The sequence below is a fragment of the Larimichthys crocea genome, chromosome I (assembly GCF_000972845.2).
Source record: "Larimichthys crocea isolate SSNF chromosome I, L_crocea_2.0, whole genome shotgun sequence".
NCBI lineage: Eukaryota > Metazoa > Chordata > Actinopteri > Sciaenidae > Larimichthys > Larimichthys crocea.
In genome coordinates, this window is record NC_040011.1 from 32,703,284 (window position 1) to 32,717,380 (window position 14,097).

General features: G+C 40.0%; 1 protein-coding gene across 14 annotated transcripts in view; it reads left to right on the forward strand.

Annotated features, from left to right (window-relative positions):
* The window catches only part of rims1b (regulating synaptic membrane exocytosis 1b), a 71,526-nt gene that overhangs the window by 37,455 nt on the left and 19,974 nt on the right, over positions 1-14,097 (forward strand). For 13 of the 14 annotated variants that reach the window (XM_027285777.1, XM_027285947.1, XM_027285927.1 and 10 more), the window contains 11 exons: positions 6,848-6,888; positions 7,140-7,250; positions 7,495-7,594; positions 8,960-9,083; positions 9,533-9,579; positions 9,723-9,838; positions 9,937-10,067; positions 10,215-10,386; positions 10,570-10,723; positions 10,951-11,007; positions 12,766-12,919. In XM_027285777.1, the coding sequence (XP_027141578.1) occupies positions 6,848-6,888; positions 7,140-7,250; positions 7,495-7,594; positions 8,960-9,083; positions 9,533-9,579; positions 9,723-9,838; positions 9,937-10,067; positions 10,215-10,386; positions 10,570-10,723; positions 10,951-11,007; positions 12,766-12,919 (1,207 nt within the window). The remainder of the gene's footprint in view (positions 1-6,847; positions 6,889-7,139; positions 7,251-7,494; positions 7,595-8,959; positions 9,084-9,532; positions 9,580-9,722; positions 9,839-9,936; positions 10,068-10,214; positions 10,387-10,569; positions 10,724-10,950; positions 11,008-12,765; positions 12,920-14,097) is intronic. The other variant, XM_027285900.1, reaches the window with a different exon arrangement.

Here is a 14,097-nt window from a genome sequence, read left to right on the forward strand (position 1 = left end):
CTACTATATACCCAGTGTAGTTTGGATGGGATTAGAATGACAGCAGTAATAGGTTTGATGGCTAATTGTAGCCTGACCTGCAACTAAAACTCAGAGATGTTTGGACGAATGATCTGACACGTTTCCTAAATTTGGGGAAGAATTGTTTTTTAGGTATAGAATAATTTGTAAAGATTTAATGACCTGCTAAAATGAAGCTGCTTTACATTGCAACATCTTTCCTCTTCCCACACTTTATGGCTATAGTTTCCTGCCCTGGCGTCTAAAACATCCCCCGTAGTAGAATTGCGATAGCGTGAAAAAAAAGCAAACATTATTATATTCTTCCTCGTAAGATTATTCTAATACCATCACATTCTAATTTCGGACTGTAAAACTATATGATACGTGATAGGATGAAGCACCCACACAGTGCATTACTATCCCTGTGTGTCATCTACACCTCTGTGCTGTGTCTAAACCCTCCTGCTCTCAGGACAGCTTTCATTTATTTGGAGAGTCCCTGTGATTTAGGCCACCAGATTTGTGGAATTAGGCCAGTGGCTCGCATGCTACGTAATGCTTCGCAGACAGCCAGCTGCACCGGCCAACCATGGACCACCAGCTAAAAATCTAGCCCGGCTGTGGTTGCATTCTGCATGGTTACCGCTGGCTTCTTGGTACCGTGTAATTTGCAGCTGCTCTTCTAGGAGCTTTGCTAGGTTATGGGAGAGCATCTAAGTTCAAGAAGCACTAGGTAGAGTTAGCTGTGCTGTATCAGCTTATCTCTCTCATTGGTCACAGAAGGGGCCTGTTCCAGATGTTTTAATCCAGATTACTATGACTCAGCGACTGGTAATGGGTAGATGGTGTGGATTGAGATTATTAGCTGTTATACACACTCTTTAGCTAGCAGCACCTCAAAACAAGATGTATCCTTTTACTGTCATAAAGCAAGTTTTGCTGGATAATATGCAGTATGTTTCCCTACATAGATGCACTAAGTTAAGAGATAGGGCAGCACAGGGTCAGTTAATCTTTTCTATGGACTGTTATTCTGCTGCGATTAGTGTCAGCTGATTGTATTATTATTATTGAGAGTTTTTATTGCCTTTATTAGATGGGAGCAGCTGTAGATGGGGTGAGAGAGAAAGAAGGGATGACATACAGCAAATGGGTTGGAATCGAACCATGCTGCTACCAAAAGGCCTTTGTACATGGGGTGCATACCAGGTAAGCCACCTGGGTACCCCACTGATTGTATTAATAAGTGTAGACGTGACAAAGTAAGGGAGGCTTTGCTGTCAAGAGATGGTCCGAGTATTATTGCAGGTTTATGAGATGTGATAAACAACCTCATGTTATGTGTCTGCAGTTAATGTGTCTCATAATTAAAGTGTAAGTGTCTCACAATTAAAAGATAGGCATCTTTATTGGACTGTAAGCATTCTCAAATTAATACATGAAACAAACATAAATTGGATCATATTTCCATCACTTCCATTACATTGTTTTTGTATTATTTTAAGGTTTTACCCGCTCTCTTTACTTCACTACTTCTCTGCACTGGTTGGATGGCATCGGTCCTTAAATAATGATTACAGTATGATTACATTTTACCGTGTTAGTAAAAACAGTTGCTTGTTTACACACCCAGGTTACTTGGAGTCGTGTTTTTAGGCCACCTGGCAAATCCAGGTCCAACAGTCACCCTCTTTTTTAGCTATTTTTGGTCTCTATGAAGTCCTGAGGGAAATACCTGGCTCTTTAGCTGCTAAACGCTCTACTGTGTTTACCAGCAGCTCTGCTGTTTGGTGCTGAGCAGGTTGTGTATAGTGAGAAAACAGCTGCCTGACAGATAAAAATTAAGCAGAAACTCACTATCAAGATTAATGTCTGCGTAGGTTCAACCACTATAGCATTGTTTTTATATTGTCATTCATACAGTGTTATCATAGAGATATCGATTATAAGTGCTTTAAGTTGTATTTTAGATATCCGTGTTCAGTGTTTATAATAATCATGGGCGTAGCTACCATATTAGACTTTTTAAAATCATTAAGTTTTGACCTCCCCTCTTTTACCATGTCAAAAATCAGTAGGCTACATCAGTCTGTTCACTCATTGCTGTTTCCAGAGCGCTGCGTCAGAGCTTCATTATTGAATCCGTTCAGCTTGTTTATTGATATAAAACCTGAATCAATGAAACTTCAGTCCATGTTTTCACTGAGACGGGCACAGGCTTCTCGCATACAGCACATACAAACACGCACGCAAACACACACACACACACAGTGCTGCTTATTTATATCTAAATATATATTTAGATATAAATAAGTAGGTTATAAATTGATAAAATACAGATAGTGAACCTTTGATAATGCTGTGTACTGGTTGCATAGTTCAATATATTTTTGTATAACTTATATTTATAAAGGCAGTAAATGATCATGTTGATCTATTGATTACTTGTAGGTGTTTCTCCTCCGTGCACCTGCTGTTTTAAGCTATGAATCGGGTTGATGAGATTTCACAGACAGTAGAATGGACTGTTTGCACATTTAACTGGATTATAATCATTGATTTAGTAGTTAAGATAAAAAGGCTTAGTGGCTCCACTAGTGATCATCATAAGGTTATTACATTAGGAGTAAAAAAGGCCAGCGCCATATGTACAGTGAAGTGTTCATTTATGTTTTATTTTCTTGAACACAACATTACAGTAACATATTAATATGACATTAGCATAACAAGACCTGTGAAACATTCTGTCACCTATATTTAATAATAGAGCTGTGTGATATAGCACATTTTCTCTATATTCAATGAATGAGTATGGTTTTAATGATTTCATTCCTCATTCTTTCATTTTTTATAATGTCATTGTATTTATATCATTTATCTCATTAGGCATGTGCAGTATTTTACATCTCATTTTATGTCGTATGTAATTTATCATTGTCTTAAATAGCCTGAATCTGGACTTTGTTGTGAGCGCTTAATGGTTCTTTTGTGACTCTCTCGTTCAGCACGATTCTTGTGTGGGTGGTAAAAGAGGTTGCTATTGTCTGAATCTGTTGTGGTGACTGGTTGTAATTTGCAAAGTAACGTTAGGGTCGTATGGTTGGACTTCTCATACCAAAACCACGTCCATGTGACAGTATAGCCCCTCTTTTAGGTACGAGCTCCCCATTTTGTCTTAGCTGATCAGAGCCCCTCTCTTATTTTGTATCACGTTTACCTTATCCATGTTTGTTGGTGTATGCAGATTTCCAACTTAAAAATATATGCCACCAGATATATATTGTTGTATTTGACCAGCCCTATTTGACCAGTTAAAAAGTTATGAAATAGGTGAATCCAATGCAGAAGACAATCACAGAGACAGTGCATGCTCAAATTACAAAGACACATGGTTCATATGAGGAAGCTGTTATGTAATTTTCATGCACAAACAGTTGACTTCTGTTCCAAAAACCCTCTTAGCAGGATTATTGTAAACAGTGTTTACATTGTGGTTTCCCTTTCTGTCCAGTAAACTGCATCCTACCAGATATACAAGACTGAGGTGTCTCCCAGATTGATTCTTTAATGACACAGCAGCTTTGACTCACTGTGTGAAGTAAAATGGAAGCAAGGAGTGATTCAATGTAACTGGGTTACTTCTTTGGTGTGAAGAAGAACACAGAGGTGATAACGGCGCTGAAGAAATGGATGACACTGTCCCAGTGTGTTGCTCTTTAGCCGCTATTGTGTCTATGCATGTGTGTATTAGAGATATTCCTAAATTTATCATGAATATTTAAGAGAATGAGCATGAATATGAACTTGTTTGACTTGAACTGTAATGTATGTTTTATAATATCAATCATAAGGTATTATGTCTTGATTGCTAGTTGACTTATTAAGAACTCTTGATAAGGCGTTCTTCCATTCATACTGTAGTCTTACCAGTACATGAATTGGACCTAACATCGTTGAGTGTATTTGTAGTAATTATCAGCGTTTTTCTAAATAAAGCCAGCCCAATATGCTTTCCTCAAATCCATAAATCCTCATCTTCAGGCGAGGAAAAGGTCTAATAAAAAGAACCTTTCTACTTTCTGTTCCTTGGTACTGTACCACATCCTCTTCACCCGGCTCTCTCTGAGGTGACATTCAGTGTGATGGGCTGGAAAATGTACTGCGACAAGAGAATATGTCAGTGGCAGAGCACAGAGGCTGCGATATCCCTGGGTGATAAAACTAGAAGCTCTCGGCCCCTGATCAGTCTGCTGGCCCAAGTCAACATCATGCAGGCCATTTGACAATGGTACTGATCCTTGTTGTTTCACACACTGCATATTCCTTAGCCAGGGTAAAGTCATAATTTATTCAATCTCAGGCCTGGTCCTGGATTTATGTAAGATGTGCTTTTAGGGCACGTGTCTGAACAGAGTCTTCAGATCTACTGGCACAAGCTCTGATTCAAATCTCAGACTTGTGCAGCATCAACTTTGAGTTTTATGATCTCAGTCTTTGGACATTTTAAACATACCTATTTAGAAACAGCAATTTCATTAACAGGCATATTTCTACTGATTTATAACTATCTTTTTCTAAACCTATTGTGCTGTACACTCTCTGTGCAGCACTGTAATGTAATGTTGTATAAAGGCCACATTATAAATAAAGCTTGATTGATTTTATTTGATGTTTTTGTTAGCATACCAGGCTAGCATGAATAATTCATCTGCTTATGGTTAAACTTACTACACCTGCTTGAAATGACTGGAACTGGATTTGTGAATTGAATTCGATGCAAGCGGCAACATCTGTGGCTGTGAAGTGAACCCAACGCTGCAGTGCCAAAAACTGCAGCTCCTTGAATTTTCCACTTGAATCTGGTTCCAGAGCATGTCAATCTCCATAAGTCCCCACGTTCAAATGTCCAACTTCACAGCAGAAATAAACATGTTTACAGCCTGCTACAAAAAACAGTTTTGGTCTCTATAGCTAATTTCCTCGTTCATGACAACTGTACTGAGGGAGAATTTTTATATATTATTATTTTATATTTTGTCATGCATAATTAATGGCATGGCCACTTTGATTGACTTTAAAATTACAGCACTCAGACGTCATTAGGCCTGCGTCAGGTCCACTGACGCACTATGTCTTTGCCGACTTTATATAAGGCGAAAGGTGACAGAGACAGAACTGCCAAGATGGCAGCTTCACAACAGCTCTATTTATACTGTCTATGATTCAGTGAAGCTAAAGATGACACAAAGAAAAAGATGAGACAAAAGCACATGATGCTGTTTAGGTTGTTAGTGGATGTTTAAGATCAATGTGATATTTTTTAGATATAATGTTAGAGGGAGTTATTCATTTTAGTGACTGTAACTGGAAAAAAATAGCAGATGGAGCGGAAGAGGAGGACAGGTTCACACACACGCACACACACGCACACACACACACACACACACACACACACACTCTCTCTCTCTCTCTCTCTCGATCAAGTCCAATACTATGTTAATACCTGCAAAAAGCTGATGCTTCGGTGTAGCATCACTTAGAAGAGCAGCCCAGATTTTGTAATCTGCCCAGCGTGTTCCTCCTCCAAAACCCAAACCCCCCGACTCAGCAGTTCAAGCTGTGAAGTCAGCATTTATCTTCTCAGGCGTTCTCAGTGGACTTTCAGATTAGCAGCACCGGAGTCATGTCTGCTCAGACTTTTTTCTGATCTCCATCACCCGTGCTCTTATTGGTTACCCTGTCAGAGTGGCCGTTTTCCATTTGATTTCCTACTGACTAAAGAATGTTTTTGACAAACAGCGCTGCATGTGTTGCATATTTTCCCCCCATATAAAATTTAAACTCTTTTCTCTCTTTCTCTCTGCTCTCTTCCGCGACAAACATCAATGAATGGTTCATCTCACCCTGTGCCAAAGATTTCACTTACCTTGAAACCAAAGTTCCTCAAAGTGTTCTAAGCCTCCATCTGATGTGGTCTTGCTGTTATTTTATTCCTGTGGTGAAAAAGTGGCCATGATACTCGCAGGCTGCTCCGGTCTGATGCTGGGCCAGTTTGTTCTTCTACGCGAGCCGACCATCTGTCAGTGTTAATGAGAGCTGGGATACTCTGACAGTCACTGGTGTCTTTGTCCCAGGCCACGAGGCTCTGGCAGGAGCTTTGGACAGGCCAACTTGGAGCACAGTGAATTGACTTGATTATGAATGAACTTAGTTTTTGTAAGTTGTTTGTGTAATGACAAATTCCCAAAAGATCTTATCATTTTATATACATTTAATAAATGATTTGCTTTTGTGAAGTGTATTTTTATCGGGTATTTCATTCAAAACATAATTATTTTCAAGTAATATGTCTTTTCTCAGTTTGTATATCATCTTTCCTTGAACCAGCAGCTTTGTTCATTAGTGTATTTCATCAAAAATAATGTGCAGTGGACAGTTTAGCGTATATTTTAGTTTGTGGAGATGATCTAAAGTCTTCTTTGCCACTGACGAACCAACCAGCTGTCAAGGATCATTAGGGATCATATCGCTCCCTTTGCCAAGGTGGAGATGGTCCATATATGGTTCCCACCAAAAGGAGAATACCGTTACACACTCTCATACTATGTTTATTGTTATTGCGTGGCGGGCAAGATAAGAATGAGGATGGGAAGTGAGGCCCAGAGAACATTGTCCCAAACTGTGCCAAAATCTTTCTTTCATTTAATTTGAAACATGTCAGTCTTTTCATACCTGGAGTTGAAACCATTTTACTTTACATTACTGTACATAAAGGATACATTTCTCCAGGGTACTGTCAGAAACCGTGTAACTTATTTCTCTCTCTTGCTCTTCCCCTGTGCAGGTGACTGGGACTGTCATTCTCTAGATCCTACGGTGTGGCATGTAAGTTTCAGAAAACATGACAGAGTCAGAGTGTTCATGTGCTGTCTGAATACAGTAACTCACATACACCTCCATGTACTCACATGCAAACAGACAAACAGTTTAAACACAGTTTCATACTGTATATTAACCCTGTCTATCAAAGCACACTAACATTATCACACCCTCTATCCCGCTGTCCCATCCTCCTCCATTCTTCCCCGACCCTCCTTTACAATACCTTGTATCTCCCTTCATAACTTTTCCTGCAGCATCCAGTTACATGGCAGCCGTCCAAAGAGGGTGACCACCTAATCGGACGTATCACGCTCAGCAAGAGGTCGGCCATGCCCCGTGAGGCTGGCTCTCTCCTCGGCCTAAAAGTAAGCAGGGAATCATTCCCACTCTGACTTGGATAATATCTGGCATGTAAATAATTTGTTAGTGTTTGTTTTTACTTGAGTTGAGTGACAGATTCAAACTGGAAGCAGAGATGTTTTGACTATATGAGTAACAAACATAGAATGGTGAAAACAGGTATGTAGAATAGTGCATGTTTTAGCAGTGACTGAATCCTGAGTCTGCCAACACGAAGCTCTGTTCCCATCCATTCTCCTGTGTGTGCAGGTGGTGGGAGGGAAGATGACAGAGACAGGGAGACTTGGGGCCTTTATCACCAAAGTCAAGAAAGGCAGCCTGGCAGATGTCGTGGGACACCTACGAGCAGGTGCGAATCCGTTGAACATATTATTTCTGTGCATGAGCTGCTTCACTTTTATCTGTACTTGGCTGCTGATGGGTTAATCGAGAAACATATTTTTAAAGTCAAACTGAAATTGAAGTTAGTGGAGGTTAGAGTTCAGTATATACACGATATATCCCTTAATGTGTGTGAATCTTTTGTTTTGCGGCTAATGAATCTAATTTGATTGGGGTAATATCTGTGTGTGGACAGACACTAAAAAAAGCTGAATTCCCAACAGATCCACCGGTAGTTAACAGCTGCTGACTGCAGGTTAGCCAGTTTTAGTCTTATCTGTGGTTTGAGCACTCCTCATCTTACTCCAGGTTGTGATTTGAGTCATGTGGTAACATATAGAGAAGTGAGGTTACAGAACTACAGTACCTGTTGCTGTAAACCGACTTGTCATCACATTTACCGCTAGGAAAGAGGGAGCTACTGTTTGCTCAAAAAGGCCCAAACTTAATGGCTAGATGGGTCCTTACAAATGTTGAATTTTATAAAAAATATACAGGTGGAATTGCTTTCATCTGATAGCCAATGCTTCGTGGTCTTGTTGAAAAAGGGAAAAAGTGACTTGTATGAATATTTGCAAGCTAAACCCAGTATGACATTCTTTAGACAGTATGGTTCCGCTGATAACACTGACATAAAGCTGGATGACGAGTCTCTGCTTCAATTCCTCCAAACAAAAATGAAGCCACAATATCCTGGATATGGCCTCTGATGTAATTTAGGCTTCATTTGGAGCCATGGTGTCAAGGTGGTATCCCCTTTTTTAAAGATATATTTTTTTGGCCTTTTTGAGCTTTATTTGACAGAGACAGCTTAAGGACTGACAGGAATGTGGGGGAGAGAGAGAGATGGGAATGACATGCGGAAAAGAGCCACAGGTCAACCTGGGCCACCGCAGCAAGGACTGAGCCTTTGTACATGGGGCGGATGCTCTACCAACTGAGCTAAACAACACCTATCCCCTTTTTATAGCATAAAATGACTAAAACCAAATTTATCACTGGAACATACTTTTGGGTAGCTGTCACATTGTCCATCTTTATATGCAGTCAGTGTTGCTAACATATGTCAGCCCACAGTAAATGTAAACCCTCTAAGGCTTGAAGCTTTAATGGCCAGTACAGTTAAATACAGTATTAATTTCTCTTTTTAAAACAGCCTACCATTCTGGTTTATATTTCCTCACACCAAAAGTAAGGAGAAATAAAAATTTCAGTTTGACTTTAAGATGTGGAATTCTTTGCTGGTACCTGGCTTTTTATATATTGATAAATGTAATGTGAGCTGAGCCTCAGGCTGGATCATCACTGTGTGTGTCCGCCATCTTGGTCCCAGGTGACGAGGTGCTGCAGTGGAATGGGAAGTCGTTGCCGGGAGCAACTAAGAAAGAAGTGTACAACATTATCCTTGAATCCAAGGCTGAACCTCAAGTGGAAATAGTTGTTTCAAGACCTATAGGGTAAGAGTAATGTCATTTATATGCAATGATTATCATTAAAGTACTTGAGTGATGGCATTCACTTTTGATATGTCTCTTTTTCTTCATCTAAAAGCTCTATCCATCGAATTATGTGCAAAAACTTCTTGAGAAAAATGTATAAAGCATATCAGTAAGTAGTTGATTTAATAGGTGGAGCCCCCTCCCCTCGTGCCTTCCCTAATATCCTGAGATCCATGAGAAAATCCCTTTTTCTGGTTACCCTCTTCTCCTATGTTTAATATGTAAATATTTAACTGACTGCTTGATCTTCTTCTACCTGTTGGTTGACATGAGTCGTTTACTCATTCATTTTTCAAAGATGAATGTACACCAAAGTCCTGACTGTGTCTTAACATTGCACCCATCTTGATGTATATTGTGTATGTTTGTATTTGAAGAGTTCACTGACTCTCTTTTATTTTTTACAGAGACATCCCAAGAATCCCAGAGTCCTCCCACCCTCCTCTAGAATCTAGTAAGTGTTTCCATGAGCAGCTTTATTGCATTTATGTTTTTATCATTGTTTACTGCTTATTGAGAGAGAAATATATACGTACATTGAGCTTTGAGTCCAAATTTTGGACTTGATTGTGATTTTGGCTGTATGATTTCTAACAGCAGGCTCAAGTTCCTTTGAATCTCAGAATAAGGACCGTCCCTCTATATCAGTGATGTCCCCTACCAGCCCCGGGGCCCTCCGAGACCTTCCTCTGGTACTGCCTGGACAGCTCTCTGTGAGTATCTGACATGGGAAGGACAGAGGTATGTGGTTGTGTAACTGTCCATAGATATGGACAGAAACTAACTCTGTAAAAATCACACATTTTTACAGGTGAAGCTGTGGTACGACAAAGTGGGCCATCAGTTGATCGTCAACGTCCTTCAAGCCATAGACCTGCCATCCCGACCAGACGGACGACCTCGGAACCCGTATGTCAAGATGTACTTCCTGCCTGATAGGAGGTAAGATCATAGGTTTTGTAATTACTTGGCTCACAAGAGAGCATCACACCAGCAGTAAGAAACATAATCAAAGGAATATGCCATTAATTAGCCATCGTCCTCCAAGCTTTCCCTTGTAATCTCTGTGTGTTCACGCCTTTGTTCTAGTGACAAGAGCAAAAGGCGGACTAAAACAGTGAAAAAGAGCGCAGAGCCCAAATGGAACCAGACCTTCCTTTATTCCCACGTTCACCGACGGGACTTCAGAGAACGCATGCTAGAGATCACAGTATGGGACCAGCCCAGAGTCCAGGAGGAGGAAAGTGAATTCCTGGGAGAGGTGCGAGACGCATGTTGTCCATATACTATTTTTATACTGCTCTAGAGCAGATAGAGCTTTTATCTTTAAATTGTGATTTTAACTACAAATATACATAAATGTATACATAAAAAAGAAAAAATCAAATGAACTTTGCAGGGTTGCACCTGACTGTTAAGATCTTCCACTCTTTCCTCTTCTTAGATCCTGATAGAGTTGGAGACAGCTCTGCTGGACGACATTCCTCATTGGTATAAACTCCAGACACACGATGTGTCCTCTATACCTCTGCCTCAGCCTTCCCCGTACCTCCCACGCAGACACGTCCATGGAGACAGCCCCAGCAAGAAACTACAGAGTATGTCCGGTTTATGTACAGTATTTAACAGGCTATACCGTATGTATGCAAATGTGTGTGTGATTTAATCCCTATTTTGTGAACCTACAGTGTGAGTGTGAGTGTGTGGTTGCTAATTTTCTGAGCTTTCTCTTTTGTGTCTCTCAGTTTGGGAGACTGACAACAGAACCTCTTAACCTTACCCTCTCCTGTATGTGTGTGTTGTGTATGTGTGTGTGCGTGTGCAGGGTCTCATCGCATCATTGATACAGAGTTTGATGATGGTTTGATGGTAGTGACTAAAGGTGGGTGGGGGGCATGGTTACTGAGCATTTCCTTGTATTAGCCTGTAGGTGTCCAGCACTGGGTGAGAGAGCGTCTTCTTTGCATCCTCCCTCCATCTGTTTCTCCCAAAAACCTTCCAGCCTCCTTTCTGGCTTCACTGTACGTGTTGAGAACAAATTGCACCCAAATTAAAGTAATTAATCTTTGCTGTATCGGCAAAAGGCTACACTCCAAAGACATGTGCAATTCATCATATTGCTACTGGACTGCAGATTTTGAATTGCAGTGTTGTGGTGTACCGCCGTTGTAGTGCTGCAGTTTAGCAGTGTACTGTACTCTTTCACTGAGGCTGCAGTGAACAGTTTCTCCTCTTCTGCTGGGCCGTAGAAACACTGAAGCACCGAGCGCATGTTAGTCTGCAAAGCTACTGTCGTTCACTGCCATTCCACTGAGCTCCCTGCCATTCTCCTGCATGCTTCTAGTCCTGCCTGGAAGTTGCTAACTTCTCTGAAAGGACAGTGAACGTGTACAGTAGAAGCTGAATCTCTACAACCGCTTTGTTGTTTGACTGTTTCTGCTGTGGCTTCATTTCCTGTCAGATCAATGTGGACCTAGTTTAAAATATTCTCTTCTTTGTTGGTTCATTTTGGCAATTCCTAATGCCATCTGGGTATTTCCACATTGAGTGTTAAAAAGTGTACACTGTGTCCGAGGTATTTGAACGTCACTATTCCTCTTTATATTCTTTATGCAAACACTGAGCTCATGTTGTGATTATGTGTGCTAAAAATCTATTTTTACATTTTCTTTATGCATTTGTGCATATGCACTATGCTACTAAATATACATGTGATTTTTTTTAAAAACAAAACATGCAAAGTAGACTTATGGAGTAGGGGGACCTGTTGCCTTTTCACAACACAATAATATAACTATAAAATTATACTGTATAGCAGTATCTTGGAGTATCCTCATAAGAAATCCTGTTTACTTTAGTCATGGCAAATGTCTCTAAATACTTCAATGCCCATAACAGAACAAAACATGACCAAATTCATCGTTTTTTTTTTTCTTTTTTATATTGGGAGGAATGGATGTTTCTTACCAAATTGCATCATGGGAGTTGTAGTTTTTTTTCATGCTTTCTTTGTTGTTCAAGGTTGTTCATCTTGGAGTCTTGGAAGTGCTCCAGTCAGCTCACCCTTTTAGAAAATGAACAGTACATTTACTTCTGGAAAAAAAAATCCTTCCACTTTGCAACTCTGTTACACATCCTATGTAGCATCTACATGTGTATCTACAGATAGGAAGAAAATTGAGCTAATACAAGGTGTGTAAATATTAATTCCATGCATTTGTTGTATTATCTTTATTGTTGGATCATATAGAACCTGATCCGTGATCTGAGTGTGATCTCAGGTCTGACAGAGGCATTGCAGAAACAGTCAGCTACTCAGGCTAGCTCACATGACCAGCTACCCTGCTAACTGGTCATTTGGCTGTAAAACATCCAGCAGTGATGCTCTACAGTCTGTAAGAGAATGGCATCTGTAGTAGTAGTCAATAGCATAACGCTGACAGCTGGTACATTGTTATCACAGGACACACAACTAATGCCTGGATGTGTGTGTGTGTCTGTTTCTATGTGTGTATTCATGCTTGTGTGTGCGTTGTGCCCATGAACCGACAAACATTTGTTTGTATGAATGTGTGTATGTATGAATTCTGCTTTTTTGCCCTGGTGTGTGTCTGTGCTGGATCTGTGTGTGTGTGTGTAGGTGCAGAGCGTAACTCCAGGGAGAGAGAGCGAGGCAGTACGTTGGCTGTGCCTGAGCAGCAGCGGCCCGTCCAGCATCGCTCCCGTTCAGTGTCTCCTCACAGAGAGGACTCCTGCAGGGCTCGGTCACGGCCCGCACACGTGCCCATGCAGAGGTCAGCATCATCCGCCAGGATTACCTGCTGAACTGTCAGTGTGTGTTGTCTGTGGTGACAAGAGTCCAGCATTAGCCTGTCAATACAAATCCTAACATTATATAGCCACTAATTTCTGACTTTATATGATCTCTTGTTATTTAAACCAGATTAAGTCCAAACATCTGACATTTTTGCTTTTAATGAGATTATTGTGTCAGCTGACTGTAGTGCATATGTGAATTTAATATGTATTTATTAAGGCTTTTAATCTCACTGCTTTATGGCCGAATCATGATCAAGTTATACACATCTCTGTTTATGGCTGTTGGCACGACGGTGTAATTAACTCTTCTGACAGCTGCAGGTGGTTAAATATGTTAAAGCCAGCATTTCATTTATCTTTGGGTCACCATACGAACCTAATTCAAGCAACAGATTATAAATTATTCTTTTATTCTCTCTTTATATGCTTTACATCTTTTTTTCTTCCTCTGCATCATGTTTCTTCTGCTGCCTTTGATTATTCACTGTTGACAGAAATGGAACATTTCTTCTGTCATACCTCTAAACATACATTTATAGACTAAACTTTATATATAACTGCAAACCAAGCTAAGTCATGTTAATAAGTAATTTCAATCTGTATAATGTCCAGAAATGCTGCGTCGTCCTCAGCAGTTTCACTTTTGGAGGACAGATTATGGTAATGTGCCAATGTGACCACTAATAAAAGCTGGGTATAAAGCACTGTGAAGTCCCAGTACTGAAAGGCTCACATCGTAAATTTAATATAGTGTACGTTTCCATAGCAACAACAGAATCATCAGAATCACAATCATACTGACCGCTGAATTTCTCTTTTCAACAGAAATGCTGTTTTTATTTAGTAATTATTTCCAATGTATGTTGAGCTCCCATCAGTGAAACTCTCTGTTAAATTAATTGTAAAATTAAAAGCGCACTGTCAGCTGCAAGAATTCCCTTAATGTGAAATACCTGTGGAGGAAGTGTGTGTTAACAAAAAAGGTTTAATTTTTTTTATTTAGAAAAATATATAGATTTATCACATAAAATAAATGATCACATCATATCATTAACATAGATCAGTTATTTTGTGAAGGTGTTTCCCCTGTATGCTATGTAAGTCTATTAATATTGTTGCACTGACACCACATTCTTATTTCACTGAAAATCTC